The following is a 14,680-nucleotide window of genomic DNA, read 5'->3' as shown; positions in this document are numbered from 1 at the left end:
TTTTTTTTTTTTGCTTGTTTGTTTTTTGAGACAGAGTCTAGCTCTGTTGCCCAGGCTGGAGTAGAGTGGCACAACCTCAGCTCACTGCAACCTCTGCCTCCTGGGTTCAAGCGATTCTTGTGCCTCAGCCTCTGAGTAGCTGGGACTACAGGTATGTACCACCATGCCTGGCTAATTTTTGTATTTTTAGTAGGGATGGGGTTTCATCATGTTGGCCAGGCTGGTCTCAAACTCCTGGCCTCAAGCAATCCACCTGCCTTGGCCTCCCAAAGTGCTGGGATTACAGGGGTGCACCATGCACGGTTTTTAAAGCTGTTTTTGAAGGCTGCCATGGAGCTTGAGAGAGAACATTAAAATGCTACAAATCTCACTGTTCTTATTAATAGCAAGATTCAGATATTTCCTGAATAAACATTTCTTGGGCTGCTGCAAAACTTTTGTTCGTTTCCAGAGTTCTGAAAAGGTCAGTCTTCTCCATTGTTTTTGCTCCTTTATGGAGGAGATCTTCAGAGTTCCTCGCTCCACCATTCCAGAAGTGCTTCTTCCACTGGCTTTTTAGAAAGAGTTTCTTGGGGACAGGGCAAGTAAAAGACCCTAGCATGGAAAGCGCCGATGCAAGGCTAGCAGCTGTGGAGAGCTGGCAGTGCCTCCGTTTGTCTCTGTAGGTTTGTGTAGGCACTGGCCAAGCAGTCTCCGAACTGTGTTCCTCTTTTGTCCGCAAGGCCCTCTTTCTCCCTTCTCTCCTCCTTCCCATCAATAAGCATTTATGGACCATCTCCTGAGTGGGGGCCTAGCCCAGGCCCTGCCCTGAGGAGCCCATGCTTTGGTGGAGAAGCAGGACAACTCCGCAGACCAGGCCACCGCCCCAGGTGTGGGAAGCGCTGAGATGGAGGGAGGTATCTAGTGCTGTGGGAGCAGGGGAGAGTGACGGACACTCTTGAGGATAGGAGGGTCTGGGAGGAGAGAGGATCCTGCCCAAGGCCCTTAGAAAGAAAGGGGACCCCAGAGTGCAGGCGCAGTTCTGGGATTCTCCAGCTAAGAAGCCAGCCAGGGGAAGGTGAGAAATCCATTCCATTTCAGATAGAGACATAGAAACACTGCAGGACTGTGGAGCTCCTACTCGGAGCTAGGGAGGCCCCTGCCCTGAAGGCAGAATCACCCTATCTGCAGGTCTGCAGCAGCCTCAGGAAGGCATCCCAGCCAGGCACTGCCCTACCTGGCAAAAACAGCCTTTCTCTGCTGGTGCGGTGGCTCATGCCTACAATCCCGACACTTTGGAAGGCCAAGGCGGGTGGATCACCTGAGGCCAGGAGTTCGAGACCCGCCTGGCCAACATGGTGAAATCCCGCCATCTCTACTAAAAATACAAAAATTAGCCGGGCATGGTGACGCATGCCTATAATCCAGCTACTCAGGTGGCTGAGGCACGAGAATCACTTGGATCTGGGAAGCAGAGGCTGCTGTGAGCTGAGATTGTGCCACTGCACTCCAGCCTGAGTGACCAAGTGACTCTGTCTCCAAAAAAAAAAAAAAAAAAAAAAAAAAAAAAAGCCTTTCTCCCAAGGGACACAGGAAAAAGGCCTCTTTATACAAGGGAAGGGAAAAAGCCGGGATGTGCGTATGTGTGTAACTATCTAGAAAGAAACTCAAGGCCCAGCCAAGCCAATCAGAGAGGCACATCTGTTCTGTGCAGCTCACTGTTTTTGGATAGGCAGATGATCGGGACACCGCACAGGAAAAACAACGAGGGGGTGGGATCCCGCCCACCCCTTGGCCAGCAGCTGGCCTCTGGCAAGGTACTGTACCCCTTGGAGCCTCAGTTTCCTCATCAGCAAGTGGGTATAATAACATATTCTTATCCTGCAGTGCTCTGAGGATCGCACGAGATAAAGGACTTGAAAGAGCCCAGCACAGGGCCAGGGACCCACTGGGTCTGTCTTTCCTTGACTTTGAGGTTGTTTTAAAGTCGAGTCATAAGTTAAACGGAGTTTGAAGCAAGCTGAATGATATCATACTTTGCCCTAAAAAAGTGACTCTGTGTTCCTCATCTCCTTCCAAAAATCATGTCAGGAACTTATAATAAAAGGCAATAAAACCTTTTACAAGGGTGAAAATAAGAACGGAGTAATAAAGTGTGTATTTGGCAGGGTCTGGGGTGATTACACACAGAAGCTAAAGGAAGCTCTAGCTACTGAACACAAAACAGGCTTCAGCTTCCAGAAGTCAAGGCAGAAAGAGACACGAAGGGTGCTTCCTGCCAGTGAGTGCTAAGGAGTGTATCTGGAGGGCCTCTGTGTAAGGAACTCGACCCTGCAAACCCAGTGGAACGAGGAGGCAGAAAGCCTGTGCCCAGCTCCAGGGAGAAGAGTCTGAGGCCTGGAGAAAACCTGCCACTGCCTCCTCTTGGGTCCAGTTAGCCTGGGGTCCTCCTGGTGGTGAGCTGGCCTGGCTTCGTCCCCACGGCCACCTTGTGACGTTGCTTAGGGGCGGGGCATTCATTCATTCGCTGTTCCCTGCATTTACATGCCTGGGGGCTGCCTCTGCTAAGTGCTGGGCGACACCTCTTGGACAAAACGGTTAGAGGTGTTTTTGGAGGAGATGCTTGAGCTGGGCTTAAAGGACAAAGGGTAATGATCTTGGGGTGGGAGTCCAGGTAGAGGAGATGTTCTGGGTGCAGGAAGACGTAAGAGTGAAGGCTCAGAAGCTGGAGGGCCCTGGACATCCACGGTGAGGCTGGAGGTGGGGGCATGGCGTTGGGGGCGATGAGAGCTGCAGGAGGCCACGGCGGTGAGAACAGAGAAGAGGACACGGATCCAAGCCATGGCGGAGAAGGCTCACGAGGACTTGGCGTGGGCAGGGAAGGGATCGAGGATGGAGCCAGGTGTCTACACAGGGAAGCATGTGGCTAGATGCCACCTCCCTGCGATGGGGAAGCCCAGGGAAGAAAGCTGGGGGAGATGCTGGCTTTAGCAGGGCAATGTCCAACCTCGGGGACCCAGTGGGGAGGATGTGGCTGGAGGCAGGGAGAGGACATGGTCAGCATCACAGGAGTGGGAGACTGTGGGAGAGAGGAGAGGAGAGGGCCAGGGAAGATTCATTCACAGGGCAGGTGGGTCCTGTGAGAATGGCAAAGGAGCCAAGGTCACAGATGAGGTGGGAAGCGTAGCCGAGACACCCGGGACTGCCCGGCATGGGGGAGTGGCCAAGGGTGGGGGTCAAGAAAGAGAAAGACAGCAAAGCCTCCGGAGTGGCCATCAGAGGTGGCCATCAGAGCTGAGCATGACTGTAGTGAAGATGATGTCAGAGGGGCTTAGGGACGAGTCCCTGGGTGAAGGGGGCAAACTGCTGGGGACTGGGCAGGGGGGTTCTGGGTGATGGGGACGGGGCGGGGGGGGTTCTGGGTGATGGGGACGGGGCGGGGGGGTTCTGGGTGATGGGGACGGGTGGGGGGGGTTCTGGGTGATGGGGACGGGGCGGGGGGGTTCTGGGTGATGGGGACGGGGCGGGGGGGTTCTGGGTGATGGGGACGGGGCGGGGGGGGTTCTGGGTGATGGGGACGGGGCGGGGGGGGGTTTCTGGGTGATGGGGACGGGGCGGGGGGGGGTTCTGGGTGATGGGGACGGGGCGGGGAGGTTCTGGGTGATGGGGACGGGGCGGGGGGGGTTTCTGGGTGATGGGGACGGGGCGGGGGGGTTTCTGGATGATGGGGACGGGGCGGGGGGGGTTCTGGGTGATGGGGACGGGTGGGGGGGGTTCTGGGTGATGGGGACGGGGCGGGGGGGGTTCTGGGTGATGGGGACGGGCAGGGGGGGTTCTGGGTGATGGGGACGGGTCGGGGGGGGTTCTGGGTGATGGGGACGGGCAGGGGGGGTTCTGGGTGATGGGGACGGGCAGGGGGGGTCTGGGTGATGGGGACGAGCAGGGGGGGTTCTGGGTGATGGGGACGGGTCGGGGGGGGTTCTGGGTGATGGGGACGGGCGGGGGGGTTCTGGGTGATGGTGACGGGCGGGGGGGGGTTCTGGGTGATGGGGACGGGCGGGGGGGGGGTTCTGGGTGATGGGGATGGGCGGGGGGGTTCTGGGTGATGGGGATGGGCCGGGGGGGTTCTGGGTGATGGGGACGGGGCGGGGGGGGATTTCTGGGTGATGGGGACGGGGCAGGGGGGTTCTGGGTGATGGGGACGGGCAGGGGGGGTTCTGGGTGATGGGGACGGGGCGGGGGGGTTCTGGGTGATGGGGACGGGGGGGTTCTGGGTGATGAGGACTGGGTGGGGGGGGTTCTGGGTGATGAGGACTGGGTGGGGGGGGGGGTTCTGGGTGATGAGGACTGGGCGGGGGGGGTTCTGGGTGATGGGAACGGGCGGGGGGGTTCTGGGTGATGGGGATGGGCGGGGGGGTTCTGGGTGATGGGGACGGGCGGGGGAGTTCTGGGTGATGGGGATGGGCAGGGGGGTTCTGGGTGATGGGGACGAGCAGGGGGGGTTTTGGGTGATGAGGACTGGGCGGGGGGGGTTCTGGGTGATGGGGACGGGGCGGGGGGAGTTCTGGGTGATGGGGACGGGGCGGGGGGAGTTCTGGGTGATGGGGACGGGCGGGGGGGGTTCTGGGTGATGGGGACGGGCGGGGGGGGGGTCTGGGTGATGGGGATGAGCAGGGGGGAGTTCTGGGTGATGAGGACTGGGCCGGGGGAGTTCTGGGTGATGGGGATGGGCGGGGGGTTCTGGGTGATGGGGATGAGCAGGGGGGGTTCTGGGTGATGGGGACGGGGCGGGGGAGTTCTGGGTGATGGGGACGGGCAGGGGGGTTCTGGGTGATGGGGACGGGCAGGGGGTGTTCTGGGTGATGGGGATGGGCGGGGGGAGTTCTGGGTGATGGGGACGGGCAGGGGGGGTTCTGGGTGATGGGGACAGGCAGGGGGGTTCTGGGTGATGGGGACAGGCAGGGGGGTTCTGGGTGATGGGGACAGGCAGGGGGTGTTCTGGGTGATGGGGACGGGCAGGGGTGTTCTGGGTGATGGGGACGGGCAGGGTGTTCTGGGTGATGGGGACAGGCAGGGGGTGTTCTGGGTGAAGCAGAGGCAGCAGGAAGGAAGGGTGGCGAACACAGGTGCCTCTGCAGACTGCAGGGAAGGGAGGGGGGGGAGTCTCCGCCTGGCGGCTCCACCAAGGAAGGACAGGCCACATCTGGGGAGGGATGAAACCCACAGAAGAACCGGGTTGTGCTGAAGGACCCATGGGGGAGGTCGTGGCTGGCGGAGTCATCACCTTCTGCCTCAGAGAGGGGGGCTGCTCTGGAGTGTGAGACTAGGGGCCGAAGTGCTCAAGGCCAACAATGAGATTCAGGGGATGGCTGGGGGAGAGGGGACAGTCCTGGAACTGTGAATGCCAAGAAGCCCGGGAAAGGCAGTAGTGGGTGCTGTGGCCTCAGGAAACAGCGGCTGGACTTGGAAGGGGGAGGAGCACCTGCCCAGGGCCAAGGCATGAATCAGGGTGGGGAAGCAGGTGGGCAGGCCGTGCAGCCAGAGCCTGGGGCCATGGTGGCTTCCAAGCCTCCACTCAGGTGCTGAGAAAAGCTAGGACTCACCAGGGTCGCCTCTTCTCCCAGGCTTGCCGCGCCGTCCAGGGGGCCCTAGACAGGAAAACAAGAATGCATTCACTGAGAAGGGAAGCCAGGGGACTTGGCTGCGTGGGGCATGCCCCGCCCATCCACTGGTCTGCTCGCAACAGCTTTCTGCGAGTGGCCTGCCCGAGGGGGTCTGCTGGCTGCGGAGGGGAGATGCGTGGGGAGAAATCCCTTCCTTCTGCCACTACCTCACCTGTTCCGCCAACCCCCCTCCCGAGCTGGCCGCATCCCTCATGCCCCACGCACCCATTCTGTTATTTAATCATTGGTTCACTTGGTCATTCCTAAGCCCTCCCTCAATCACAAAGATTCCCACGGGATGCTCCTGAGGCAGACGCGTTTGCAGCTGAGAAACTTCAGACTTAGGAGGAAAGTAAGGGCAGGTTATCTTAGGAAAGCCCCGAGAAATGCTTCTGAACATTCACTAAAGTAAAACAACAAAGCCAACACAACGAAGAGGCCGTCACGGCTGCGCAGCGCTGAAATTCAGTCACGACAGGCGCTACGCGATCCGCCCGCAGTCCTCGCCACTCGCTGGGGCCTCCAGCTCCTCCTTCCCCAGAGCCAGGGAGCTGCTCAGTTGCCTTTGGGGCTTCCCGTCCACATCCGTCCTCCATCCGCGCACCGTAAGCCCTTCTGAATTTACGGTGCAGACCCCGCGACCTCCGCCTCTAGCCCTTTGCCCATGTCAGGCCCCGAGACCAGAGTGACCTCAACGCTGAAGGAGGTGCTTTGGCTCTGGCCGTGGCAGCAGAGGTCTGAGGCCTCCCTCTCCCTCCCCTCACCTCTGTGGCGCTCACTGCCATCCTTCCCGGCGCCCCTTCTTGCCCCTGTTTCAGCGAAGTTGGGTGCAGGTACAAGATTGCAATGTGTAAATGGCATTTGATACGTCTTGCTCAGCCACTGCATGCCAGGCTCTGGGCTGGGCCTGGAGGCAACAGTGGGACAGGCTGTGACCCTATGACAAGGCACTGCCCTTTCCTGCAAAAGCCAACGTCAAACCCCCTCGAGTTTCCAGAACAACCATGAAGGACATGCAGGAGACTGGCCCCGATCGCGCCTGTGGCAGGATGGAAAAATAAGTGTGTGTGTCTGTGCATGTGTGTCTGTGTGTGTCTATGAGTGTCTGTGTGCATGTGAGTGTGTGTCTCTGTGTTTCTGTGTATGTAGGTTTGTGTCTGTGTGCATGGGAGTGTCTGTGTGTGTGTCTGTGTTTCTGTGTGTGTCTGTGTGCATGTGTCTGTGTGTGTCTCTGTTTCTGTGTGTGTGTCTGTGTATCCAGGTTTGTGTCTGTGTGCATGGGAGTGTCTGTGTGTGTGTCTGTGTATGTAGGTTTGTGTCTGTGTGCATGTGTCTGTGTGTGTCTCTGTTTCTGTGTGTGTGTCTGTGTATGCAGGTTTGTGTCTGTGTGCATGGGAGTGTCTGTGTGTGTGTCTGTGTATGTAGGTTTGTGTCTGTGTGCATGTGTCTGTGTGTGTCTCTGTTTCTGTGTGTCTGTGTATATAGGTTTGTGTCTGTGTGCATGGGAGTGTCTGTGTGTGTGTCTGTGTATGTAGGTTTGTGTCTGTGTGCATGTGTCTGTGTGTGTCTCTGTTTCTGTGTGTCTGTGTATGTAGGTTTGTGTCTGTGTGCATGGGAGTGTCTGTGTGTGTGTCTGTGTATGTAGGTTTGTGTCTGTGTGCATGGGAGTGTCTGTGTGTGTGTCTGTGTTTCTGTGTGTGTGTCTGTGTATGCAGGTTTGTGTCTGTGTGTCTTGTGGGAGGTGTTTCCCGACTTTTGTTAAGAGAAGGGGAGGAGGGAGGGCCAGTCTCTGAGAAGCAGTGAGAGAGAAGAGATCCCTTCAGGTGGAGAGGGGCCCTCCGTACTATGCTACACACCAAAAGCTTTGCAGGCCCAGGGCTCAGGCGAGACTGAATTTCTTGCCATCTTCATGGACTGGAGACTTGAGGTGAGGATGGTTAAACAAAATTTAAAAATGAAAAACATGCTACTTCTTGCTTCCCTGTGTTTTAAGGGCAAAAACGCATGCCAGGGACGTAGCCCTTGGTTTCTCCCATCCTGGACACAGACCCTGAATTTGGGGTTTACGCTGGAATTGCCAGGGGCTGTGTGGAGCTGGCAAGGCCAGGATTCCGGGACCCCCAGAACAGACAACAGCTCCTTATACTGTGTGGGTTTATAGTTTAGGAGGCATCTCCAGGCCCACGCTCTCGGCCGAGGCCTGCGACACCCACACTGGACGCAATTACCTTCCTATCTCCACGTGCTTGTCCCACCAGCATCTCAGACCCGTTGTGGCCGAAACACCTGCCTTGATCTCCTCCCCAGTGAGTGGCCTGTGCGGGGCTGATGGTGCCTGGGAACTTCCGGAGCCAGTCACACCGGATGACTGGCCCTGGGTATTAACTAAGCCCCAGGTTTGGGGGGCAGGTCAGCACCCCCGGGGGGTGCCTTTCCTCCTCTCTGGACCTGTTTTCAATGAGAGCGATGTGTGGGAATGGGAACCCCCCAGAACACGCAGCACCGTGTTCCTCTGGCTGTAGGAGGAAGAAGGCCCAGTGGCCACCCACAAAGCTTCGGGGCTCTTGCCAGGCCTCAGGTTGTGCTCAGCTCAGCGAAGCTGCGGGCCCCAGGCCACAGGCAGAATGTGGGGCACAGCAGGAAAGGGGCCATGAGTGGGAGAAGAAGCCAGACTCTGCTAGATCCAAGGCAAAGCAGCACTGTGCTTTCCTGACGGGCACCACTGGTACGACCAGGAAGTTCTCTGTCTGGGTAACTGAAGCCAGATGAGGACGTTTGCCTGCGTTGGGGTGGTTGAACTAATGGATTTGTCTGGTGGCTCTCCTGGGTGGCACGGTTAGGCAGAGCCCGATGGGGAGGGATGCTGGCAGGGTGGGCAGCTGCCCAGGCAGAGTAGAGGGCCTGCCTCCCAGTGTCACTGGGCGGTGCTCCCTGCAGGCCTGGAGCTGGCCAGGACTGGGGCGTTGCTGGGCATGCCGGGCCTATGAGCCGCTGGCCAGGCAGGCTGGATGTGACCCTGACTGAAACGGTCCTCCTGCAGGGAGAGAATGAAGCTGGTCGTGCACACTCCTGAGGGCTGATCCTAACCAGGCACAGTGCTGGGGGCACCATGTGGCCAACCTGCAGGTGAACAAGCGGTCTACCCTTCATTCTGAGCTCTGGACCTGAATGTCCAACTCCACGGGGAGGCACCACTTCCAAATCCAAACTCACCTCCCGACTTCCCACGCACCCCCCGCCTCCCTTGTTACTTAAGTGCAGGTCCCAGCAGCACCCAAGCAGCCAAGCCAGAGACCCCCCTGGGCATCATCCTGCCCCAGCCCCCAACCTGGACCCCTTCCTTCTCGGCATCAGGCAAACGCCGCCCCTGCACTCGGTCCCCTACTCTGTCACTCGCCCTTTCTGCCGTGCTCGGTTCTCCCTCCTGGCACAAAGGAGCTCCTGCAGTAAGCACTCTGCATCTCAGGCAACTCTGTGTCCCCAGCTCCCACCACACGACAGGACCAAGTGATGTGTGTTCAGGGGAGGAAGGAGAGAGACAGGGAGGGAGGGAGGGAGGGGACAGGCAGGGAGGCCTCAGGTCTCCTCACTGCTTCTGGGATTTTCCGGAAAAGACGGCAAGTCCAGCAAGCTCCAGGGCTTAGGAGAGACACAGGGCCGCCTGGTCTGACGTGCATGTGCCAGTGAGATAGGCAGTGCCTTCCACCCTTCCTTTCCCCGACTGCGAGAAGACAGGCGGTGAGGCCCTGGGAGAGGGCGTGTGTGCTGGAGCTGGGCTTCCTGCTGACCGTGGGCTCCCACGCTGCTGCTTTCACCAACACAGAGGCCAGGCGGGCTTGGAGACTGGACTGCAGGAGCCGCAGGAGTGGGGGCAGGACGGACAGCCTTTCCTGAGTCTCTGGACTATCAGGTGCTGAGAGCACGGGCAGTGACCTGGGTTCAGCATCTACGGGGTGCCAAGCCGGCTGCTCACCCAGTGAGCATGAAATTGTGACCCTTTTCCTCCAGGACCCCCCGTGCCCACCCAGCAGGCTCACCTCTGCCCTGCCAGTTCTCTGAGGAAGGGGCTAGTGTTCCCTGCACAGATGAGAACTCTGGGGCTAAGCCAGGTGAAGCGACCTGCCTAACGCTGCGTTGCTGGAGCTTCCTGGATGCCTTCATAGTCTGTGGCTCCCAAGTGCAAGGACAGTTGTGCCCCACATGCTGAGCCACCGGGCAGGTGGCCTTGGTGATGAGGGAGGCCGTTCCCCTGGGGCTGTGGTCCCTTTGCCGGGACTGGCTGTGCCCCAGGGCATCTGGGCCTGGTGTGCAGGAGATTGCCCCACCCCCTGGAAGAGCAGGGCCAGCTTGGCTGCAGCTCAGACCTGGCTCCAACAAGCAAAACCACGCCTGTGGCCAGGTGATTGGCCCCAGAGTTTTCCCTTGTTTCTTGTTTTTCTTCTTTTCTACAAGTAGAAGAAACTTTCCTCCTGCTGCCTGAGACTCAGACGCTCAGGAAGGCACTGGGAGTCTGTCTTGATTGATCTGCTCATGTGGAGAAGGGGAAACTGAGGCTGCAAGGGATAGGCCGGGTCTTGCCTAAGGATGCTGCTGGAAAACTTGCCCCAGCTGGAGGGTCTAGCGCTGAAGACCACCCTGGGCTGGGAGAAGGCCATTGTCCCCCACTCTGCATGGGACCCACACAGCTCTGAGCTAGGGGCTGGCTGCTGGGGAACGACGGTATTTCACCGTGGGTGCCACCACCGTGGCATTTGCGAAACTTCCTTTCAGAGGCTGGGGCGAGGGGTGTGCCAGAGCAGGAGGGGAAGAACCTGACTGGTGGGGAAGCTGTGTCTTCTGAGCAACTGACTCAACCTCATTGAACCTTAGAGTTTCCGACTCAGGAGGACAGAGGTTTGCGAGTGGTGGTAACTACACCTGCCTTGTGGAATCATGAACCAGACGAGCTGGCAGCAGATGCACCAGCCCGGGGTACAAACGGGGTGCTTCTTTGGGACACCAAGCTGCAGAGGCCTCTGGGTCATTAAAATGCAGGGCTTTAATGTAAGTGGGTTCTTTTCTTTGTGTGTGTGTGTGTGTTTGGGCTCTCACTCTGTTGCCCAGGCTGTAGTGGCGTGATGACAGCTCACTACAGCTTCAAACTTCTGGGCTCAAGTGATCATCTCGCCACGGCCTCCCATAGTGTTGGGATTAGAGGCCTGAGCCACCGCGTAACTGGTTCTTACGAGTCCCCAGGTGGGTGAAGCTGGAGACACAGTGATTCCACCTCAGGAACTCTGTAGGCAAGTTCGAGGTGCTGAGGCCAATGGAGCCGTTGGCTGCACCCTGAGCGAAGGGCAAGGGCAGCCCCATGGGAAGCCGGGAGCTTTTCCGTGTCCCTAATCACTGCCCGGCTGTGAACCTCGGGATGAGAACGCAGAGGCTGAGCTCTCTGGACATGAGGTTTCTCAATGACATTTCAAGGTGCCCGGTCCAGCACAAGCCAGTGAGGCCTCCAGCTCGCTGCCCAATGACTCTGGAAGTCTGAGAGCAGCATCAGCACAGTAGATAACTCCAGGGAGGCCCACGGCTTTCTCAGCGCTGTTCGAGGCCAGACAAAATGAAACCATTTCTAACTCATACAAATCTCATCTCTGGTTGGGATGGAGAACTCGCACCATTGATCAACTCCAAAGGGGGCCCTCAAACCCCAGCAGGCTTCCTCTGAGGCCCAAGCAACAGGGATTTGGCTGAGTGGTTCCCCCCACCCAGCCCTCCAGGAACCTCCTTCCCCGAGGACGTCCCCTCCAGCAACGCCTGTCTTATCAAGGTCCCTTCACAAGCCTGCAGCCCCCCACCTCAGCCGCACTGGGGACAGCCTGCTCAGGCCTCTCCCTCTCCCCCTACTGGCCTGGCTGCTTCCTGTGGGCTCCTGACCGGTTGCTCCACCCTCAGCCCCGACCCTGGTCTTCCCCTTCGGCCAGCACCTGAGGACAGGGGGTTCATGGAATCCATACAACCCTCTGTAAAGTGCTTTTGTTTCTCTCTACTCTTTTCTTCCTATAGACCAGGAGAACTGAGGCCCAGAGAAGTCAAGAATTACTACCAGGCGCGATAGCCAAAAGGTGGAAGCAACACAAGCGTCGGTGGACAGAAGAGTGAGCAAACAAGACACGCACCGATATAGCGGGATGTGAGTCAGCCCCAGAGGGGAAGGAGTTCCTGGCGCAAGGTGCAGCACGGATGGGCCTGGAGGACGCCACGCAACGTGAAGTAAGCCAGACACAGAAAGATAAATACGGAATGTCTCCACTTCTGGAGGCTCCTGCAGCCGTCAGATTCACAGGGGCAGAAGGTGGAATGGTGGGTGCCATTGGCGGGCTGGGCGAGGGGAGGCGAGGCTGGGAGCTCGGTGTTTGGTGGGTCCAGAGACTCCGTTTCGCAACCTGAAAAGAGTTCTGGAGAGGGATGGTGGTGGTGATGGTTGCGTGACAACGTGAACAAACTTAATGCCGCTGAACTGTACACTTAAGAATGGTTAAGATGGGAAATTTTATGGTATGTGTATTTTTTTTCTTTTTTTTTCAGAGACAGAGTCTCATACTGTTGCCCAGGCTGGAGTGCAGTGGCGCGATCTCGGCTCACTGCAAGCTCCGCCTCCCGGGTTTAAGCGAATCTCCTGCCTCAGCCTCCCGAGTAGCTGGGATTACAGGTGCCTGCAACCACACCAGATAATTTTTTGTATTTTTAGTAGAGACGGGGTTTCACCATGTTGGCTAGGCTGGTCTTGAACTCCTGACTTGGTGATCCGCCCACCTTGGCCTCCCACAGTGCTGGGATTACAGGCGTGAGCCACCGTGCCCGGCTGGTATGTGTATTTTATCGCAATTAAAGAAAACAAAACAAACTACCCCTGAGCGAGGCTGTGAGCCCGGCTGGCCTGATGGAGGCTGTGGGGATGCTGCTGGCAGCCATGCAGACAGCCACAGCAGAGTGTCCCATGTGAGGGGCCTGGCACTGTGGAGTCACAGAGGGTGGCGTCCCCAAGGTCACACAGTGGGGAAATGGCAGAACTGGGATTGGAACCTGACTTCAGAGTCTGTCCCCTGAACATGTGTGTGTGATTTCCACCGTGACCATGGCCAAGTTTTTCTCATCCCACTACGTGTCGAGTGTCCCTTCAGACCTGGTCCTTCTCAGCACCACTGGAAGCCCCTTTCTATGATCCTCTTCCCAGAACTTTGGGAGGAAGTGGGGTGAGATGGCCTGAATCCTCCCAGACCTTCAGTCTGGAGCTCTCTGAGATTGCCGGGGCTACGGGGCCATCAGGGAGTGCGCCTTGAGCAGAGAAGGCAGTCGAGATCCCTGGATACGCGCTTCCAAGACCAGATCATTAAAACATCTCCCCAGACCATTTCATTTGTTTTATGAGTCTCAGACCAACCTCAGAGCTGAAAACGGCCCAGACGAGGGAGCGTTCTCTCTGCACATTCCCAGCTTGGCCTCACAAAGTCCTCTGTCCCTTGGAGGAGTGCAGGAGTAGGTGTGTCCTGGTGGGTGTCTCTAAGGTGGGCCTGGGGACCTTAGTGCTCCTGGAGGGGACACTGAGACCCGGAGAGGCTGGCCAGCTTACTCTGGCTCAGCCAGGGCTATGGGCACTGTGGTCCCCCAGGAGTTGAAATCACAGCCTCTTTCTCAACAAATACAGTTCATTCTGAAGCTGCTTATGTCCCCCCAGAGTCATCTTCCACCATCTGCCATGCTGAACCGGGAGCCGAACAGCACTGGGTCCTGCTGCTTGTTGGAAGGTCCTGAAGCAGTTTGGAAAGCCAACACCACAGGCTGCTGGGGTTTTAAGGCATCGCCATGGTCTTCGTCATGTTTGTTTGGAACAATGGTTATTGTCCAGGCTGGTGACAGACCCCGATGAACCCAGTGACCAGCCCTGGTAAGCTGGCTTGGACATGGTGCCATTTGGTGGATGAATGAATAGGGCCCTGTCAGGAGGGGCGGGGGTGGTGGGTGGCCCCAATCTCACATTCATGGGGGGCCTCCAATGTGGACAATCATGTGCTCTACAAAGGAGCTGACAGCACCAGATACCAGACAGCCACAGCGGCCTCCAACAGCGTTTAATAAAAGCAAGAGCCGCCGGCACCATTTATCGAGTATCAACTTTGCGCTTGGCACCAGTCTCGAGTCTATGGTATTAACTCACATATTCCTGACATCAAACCCATGAGGAAGGCTGTTGTCGTTATCTCCATTTTATAGATGAAGGAACCGAGGCACAGGGAGGTTAATGGGCTTTCTGAGGCCGTGCGCTGGTCGCGGGTAGAGTCACACAGTTCAGATTGAGAGCCGTGTCCTTTAACACGGCCTGACTCTCTCTCATTAAAGAAGATACTTATTAAAGGAGAGTGGTTAAATAGTCCACGGTTTTCATAACCTCTTCTTGGCATTTGTTATTTATTTATTATTTGAAATACCGGGAACCTCACAAAATAGACGCTGCCCAGGATGGCTCTCAGAGGTCTGTGAGTTAAACGTCTAATTACAAGGCCAGTGTGGTCGGCAGCCCTGGAGACCCGAGATGACTCCAGCCCCGTTTAGGCACAGCACGCCCTCCTTGTGCCGTCCAAAATGCCTGCAGTTTCCAGGTTGGTTCGTCTCCCTGAGTTAGGAGCGGCTTTAGTTAAACTTTTCCAATGGGATTAAGGAGTCCAGACCCATGACGCACGCTGGTTGCACACCAGCCAGGCTGCACTCCACCACACCGTGTTTTCTGGAGTCCCAAGACATCTCCCCAGGGGCTCAGGCGAGAGGGTGCCTGGTGGGCTGGGGATGGTAGAATCTGCTGACGTGCTGAGCCCAGCGGGCCATGTGCTGGGGGCTTTTACCATCTCTTCAATCCTCTGAGTAATTCTGAGATGGGCCGGGCGCGGTGGCTCAAGCCTGTAATCCCAGCACTTTGGGAGGCCGAGACGGGCGGATCACGAGGTCAGGAGATCGAGACCACCCTGGCTAACACGGTGAAACCCCGTCTCTACTAAAAAGTA

At 57.6% G+C, this 14,680-nt stretch overlaps 2 protein-coding genes across 2 annotated transcripts in view; both read right to left on the bottom strand.

The window, feature by feature from the left end:
• NHP2 (NHP2 ribonucleoprotein) overlaps positions 1–8,972 on the bottom strand; it is a 170,049-nt gene extending 161,077 nt beyond the window's left edge. Inside the window, exon 1 of the mRNA XM_050794258.1 lies at positions 8,963–8,972. The gene's annotated coding sequence lies outside the window, so the exon portion shown is untranslated. The remainder of the gene's footprint in view (positions 1–8,962) is intronic.
• The window catches only part of COL23A1 (collagen type XXIII alpha 1 chain), a 362,528-nt gene that overhangs the window by 65,617 nt on the left and 282,231 nt on the right, over positions 1–14,680 (bottom strand). The window contains exon 3 of the mRNA XM_050794269.1: positions 5,583–5,627. Within this exon, the coding sequence (XP_050650226.1) occupies positions 5,583–5,627 (45 nt within the window). The remainder of the gene's footprint in view (positions 1–5,582; positions 5,628–14,680) is intronic.

Source organism: Macaca thibetana, chromosome 6, assembly GCF_024542745.1.
Source record: "Macaca thibetana thibetana isolate TM-01 chromosome 6, ASM2454274v1, whole genome shotgun sequence".
Classification (NCBI taxonomy): Eukaryota; Metazoa; Chordata; class Mammalia; order Primates; family Cercopithecidae; genus Macaca; species Macaca thibetana.
Note: the sequence above shows the minus strand (reverse complement) of the source record. Positions and strands in the feature narration are given on the sequence as shown.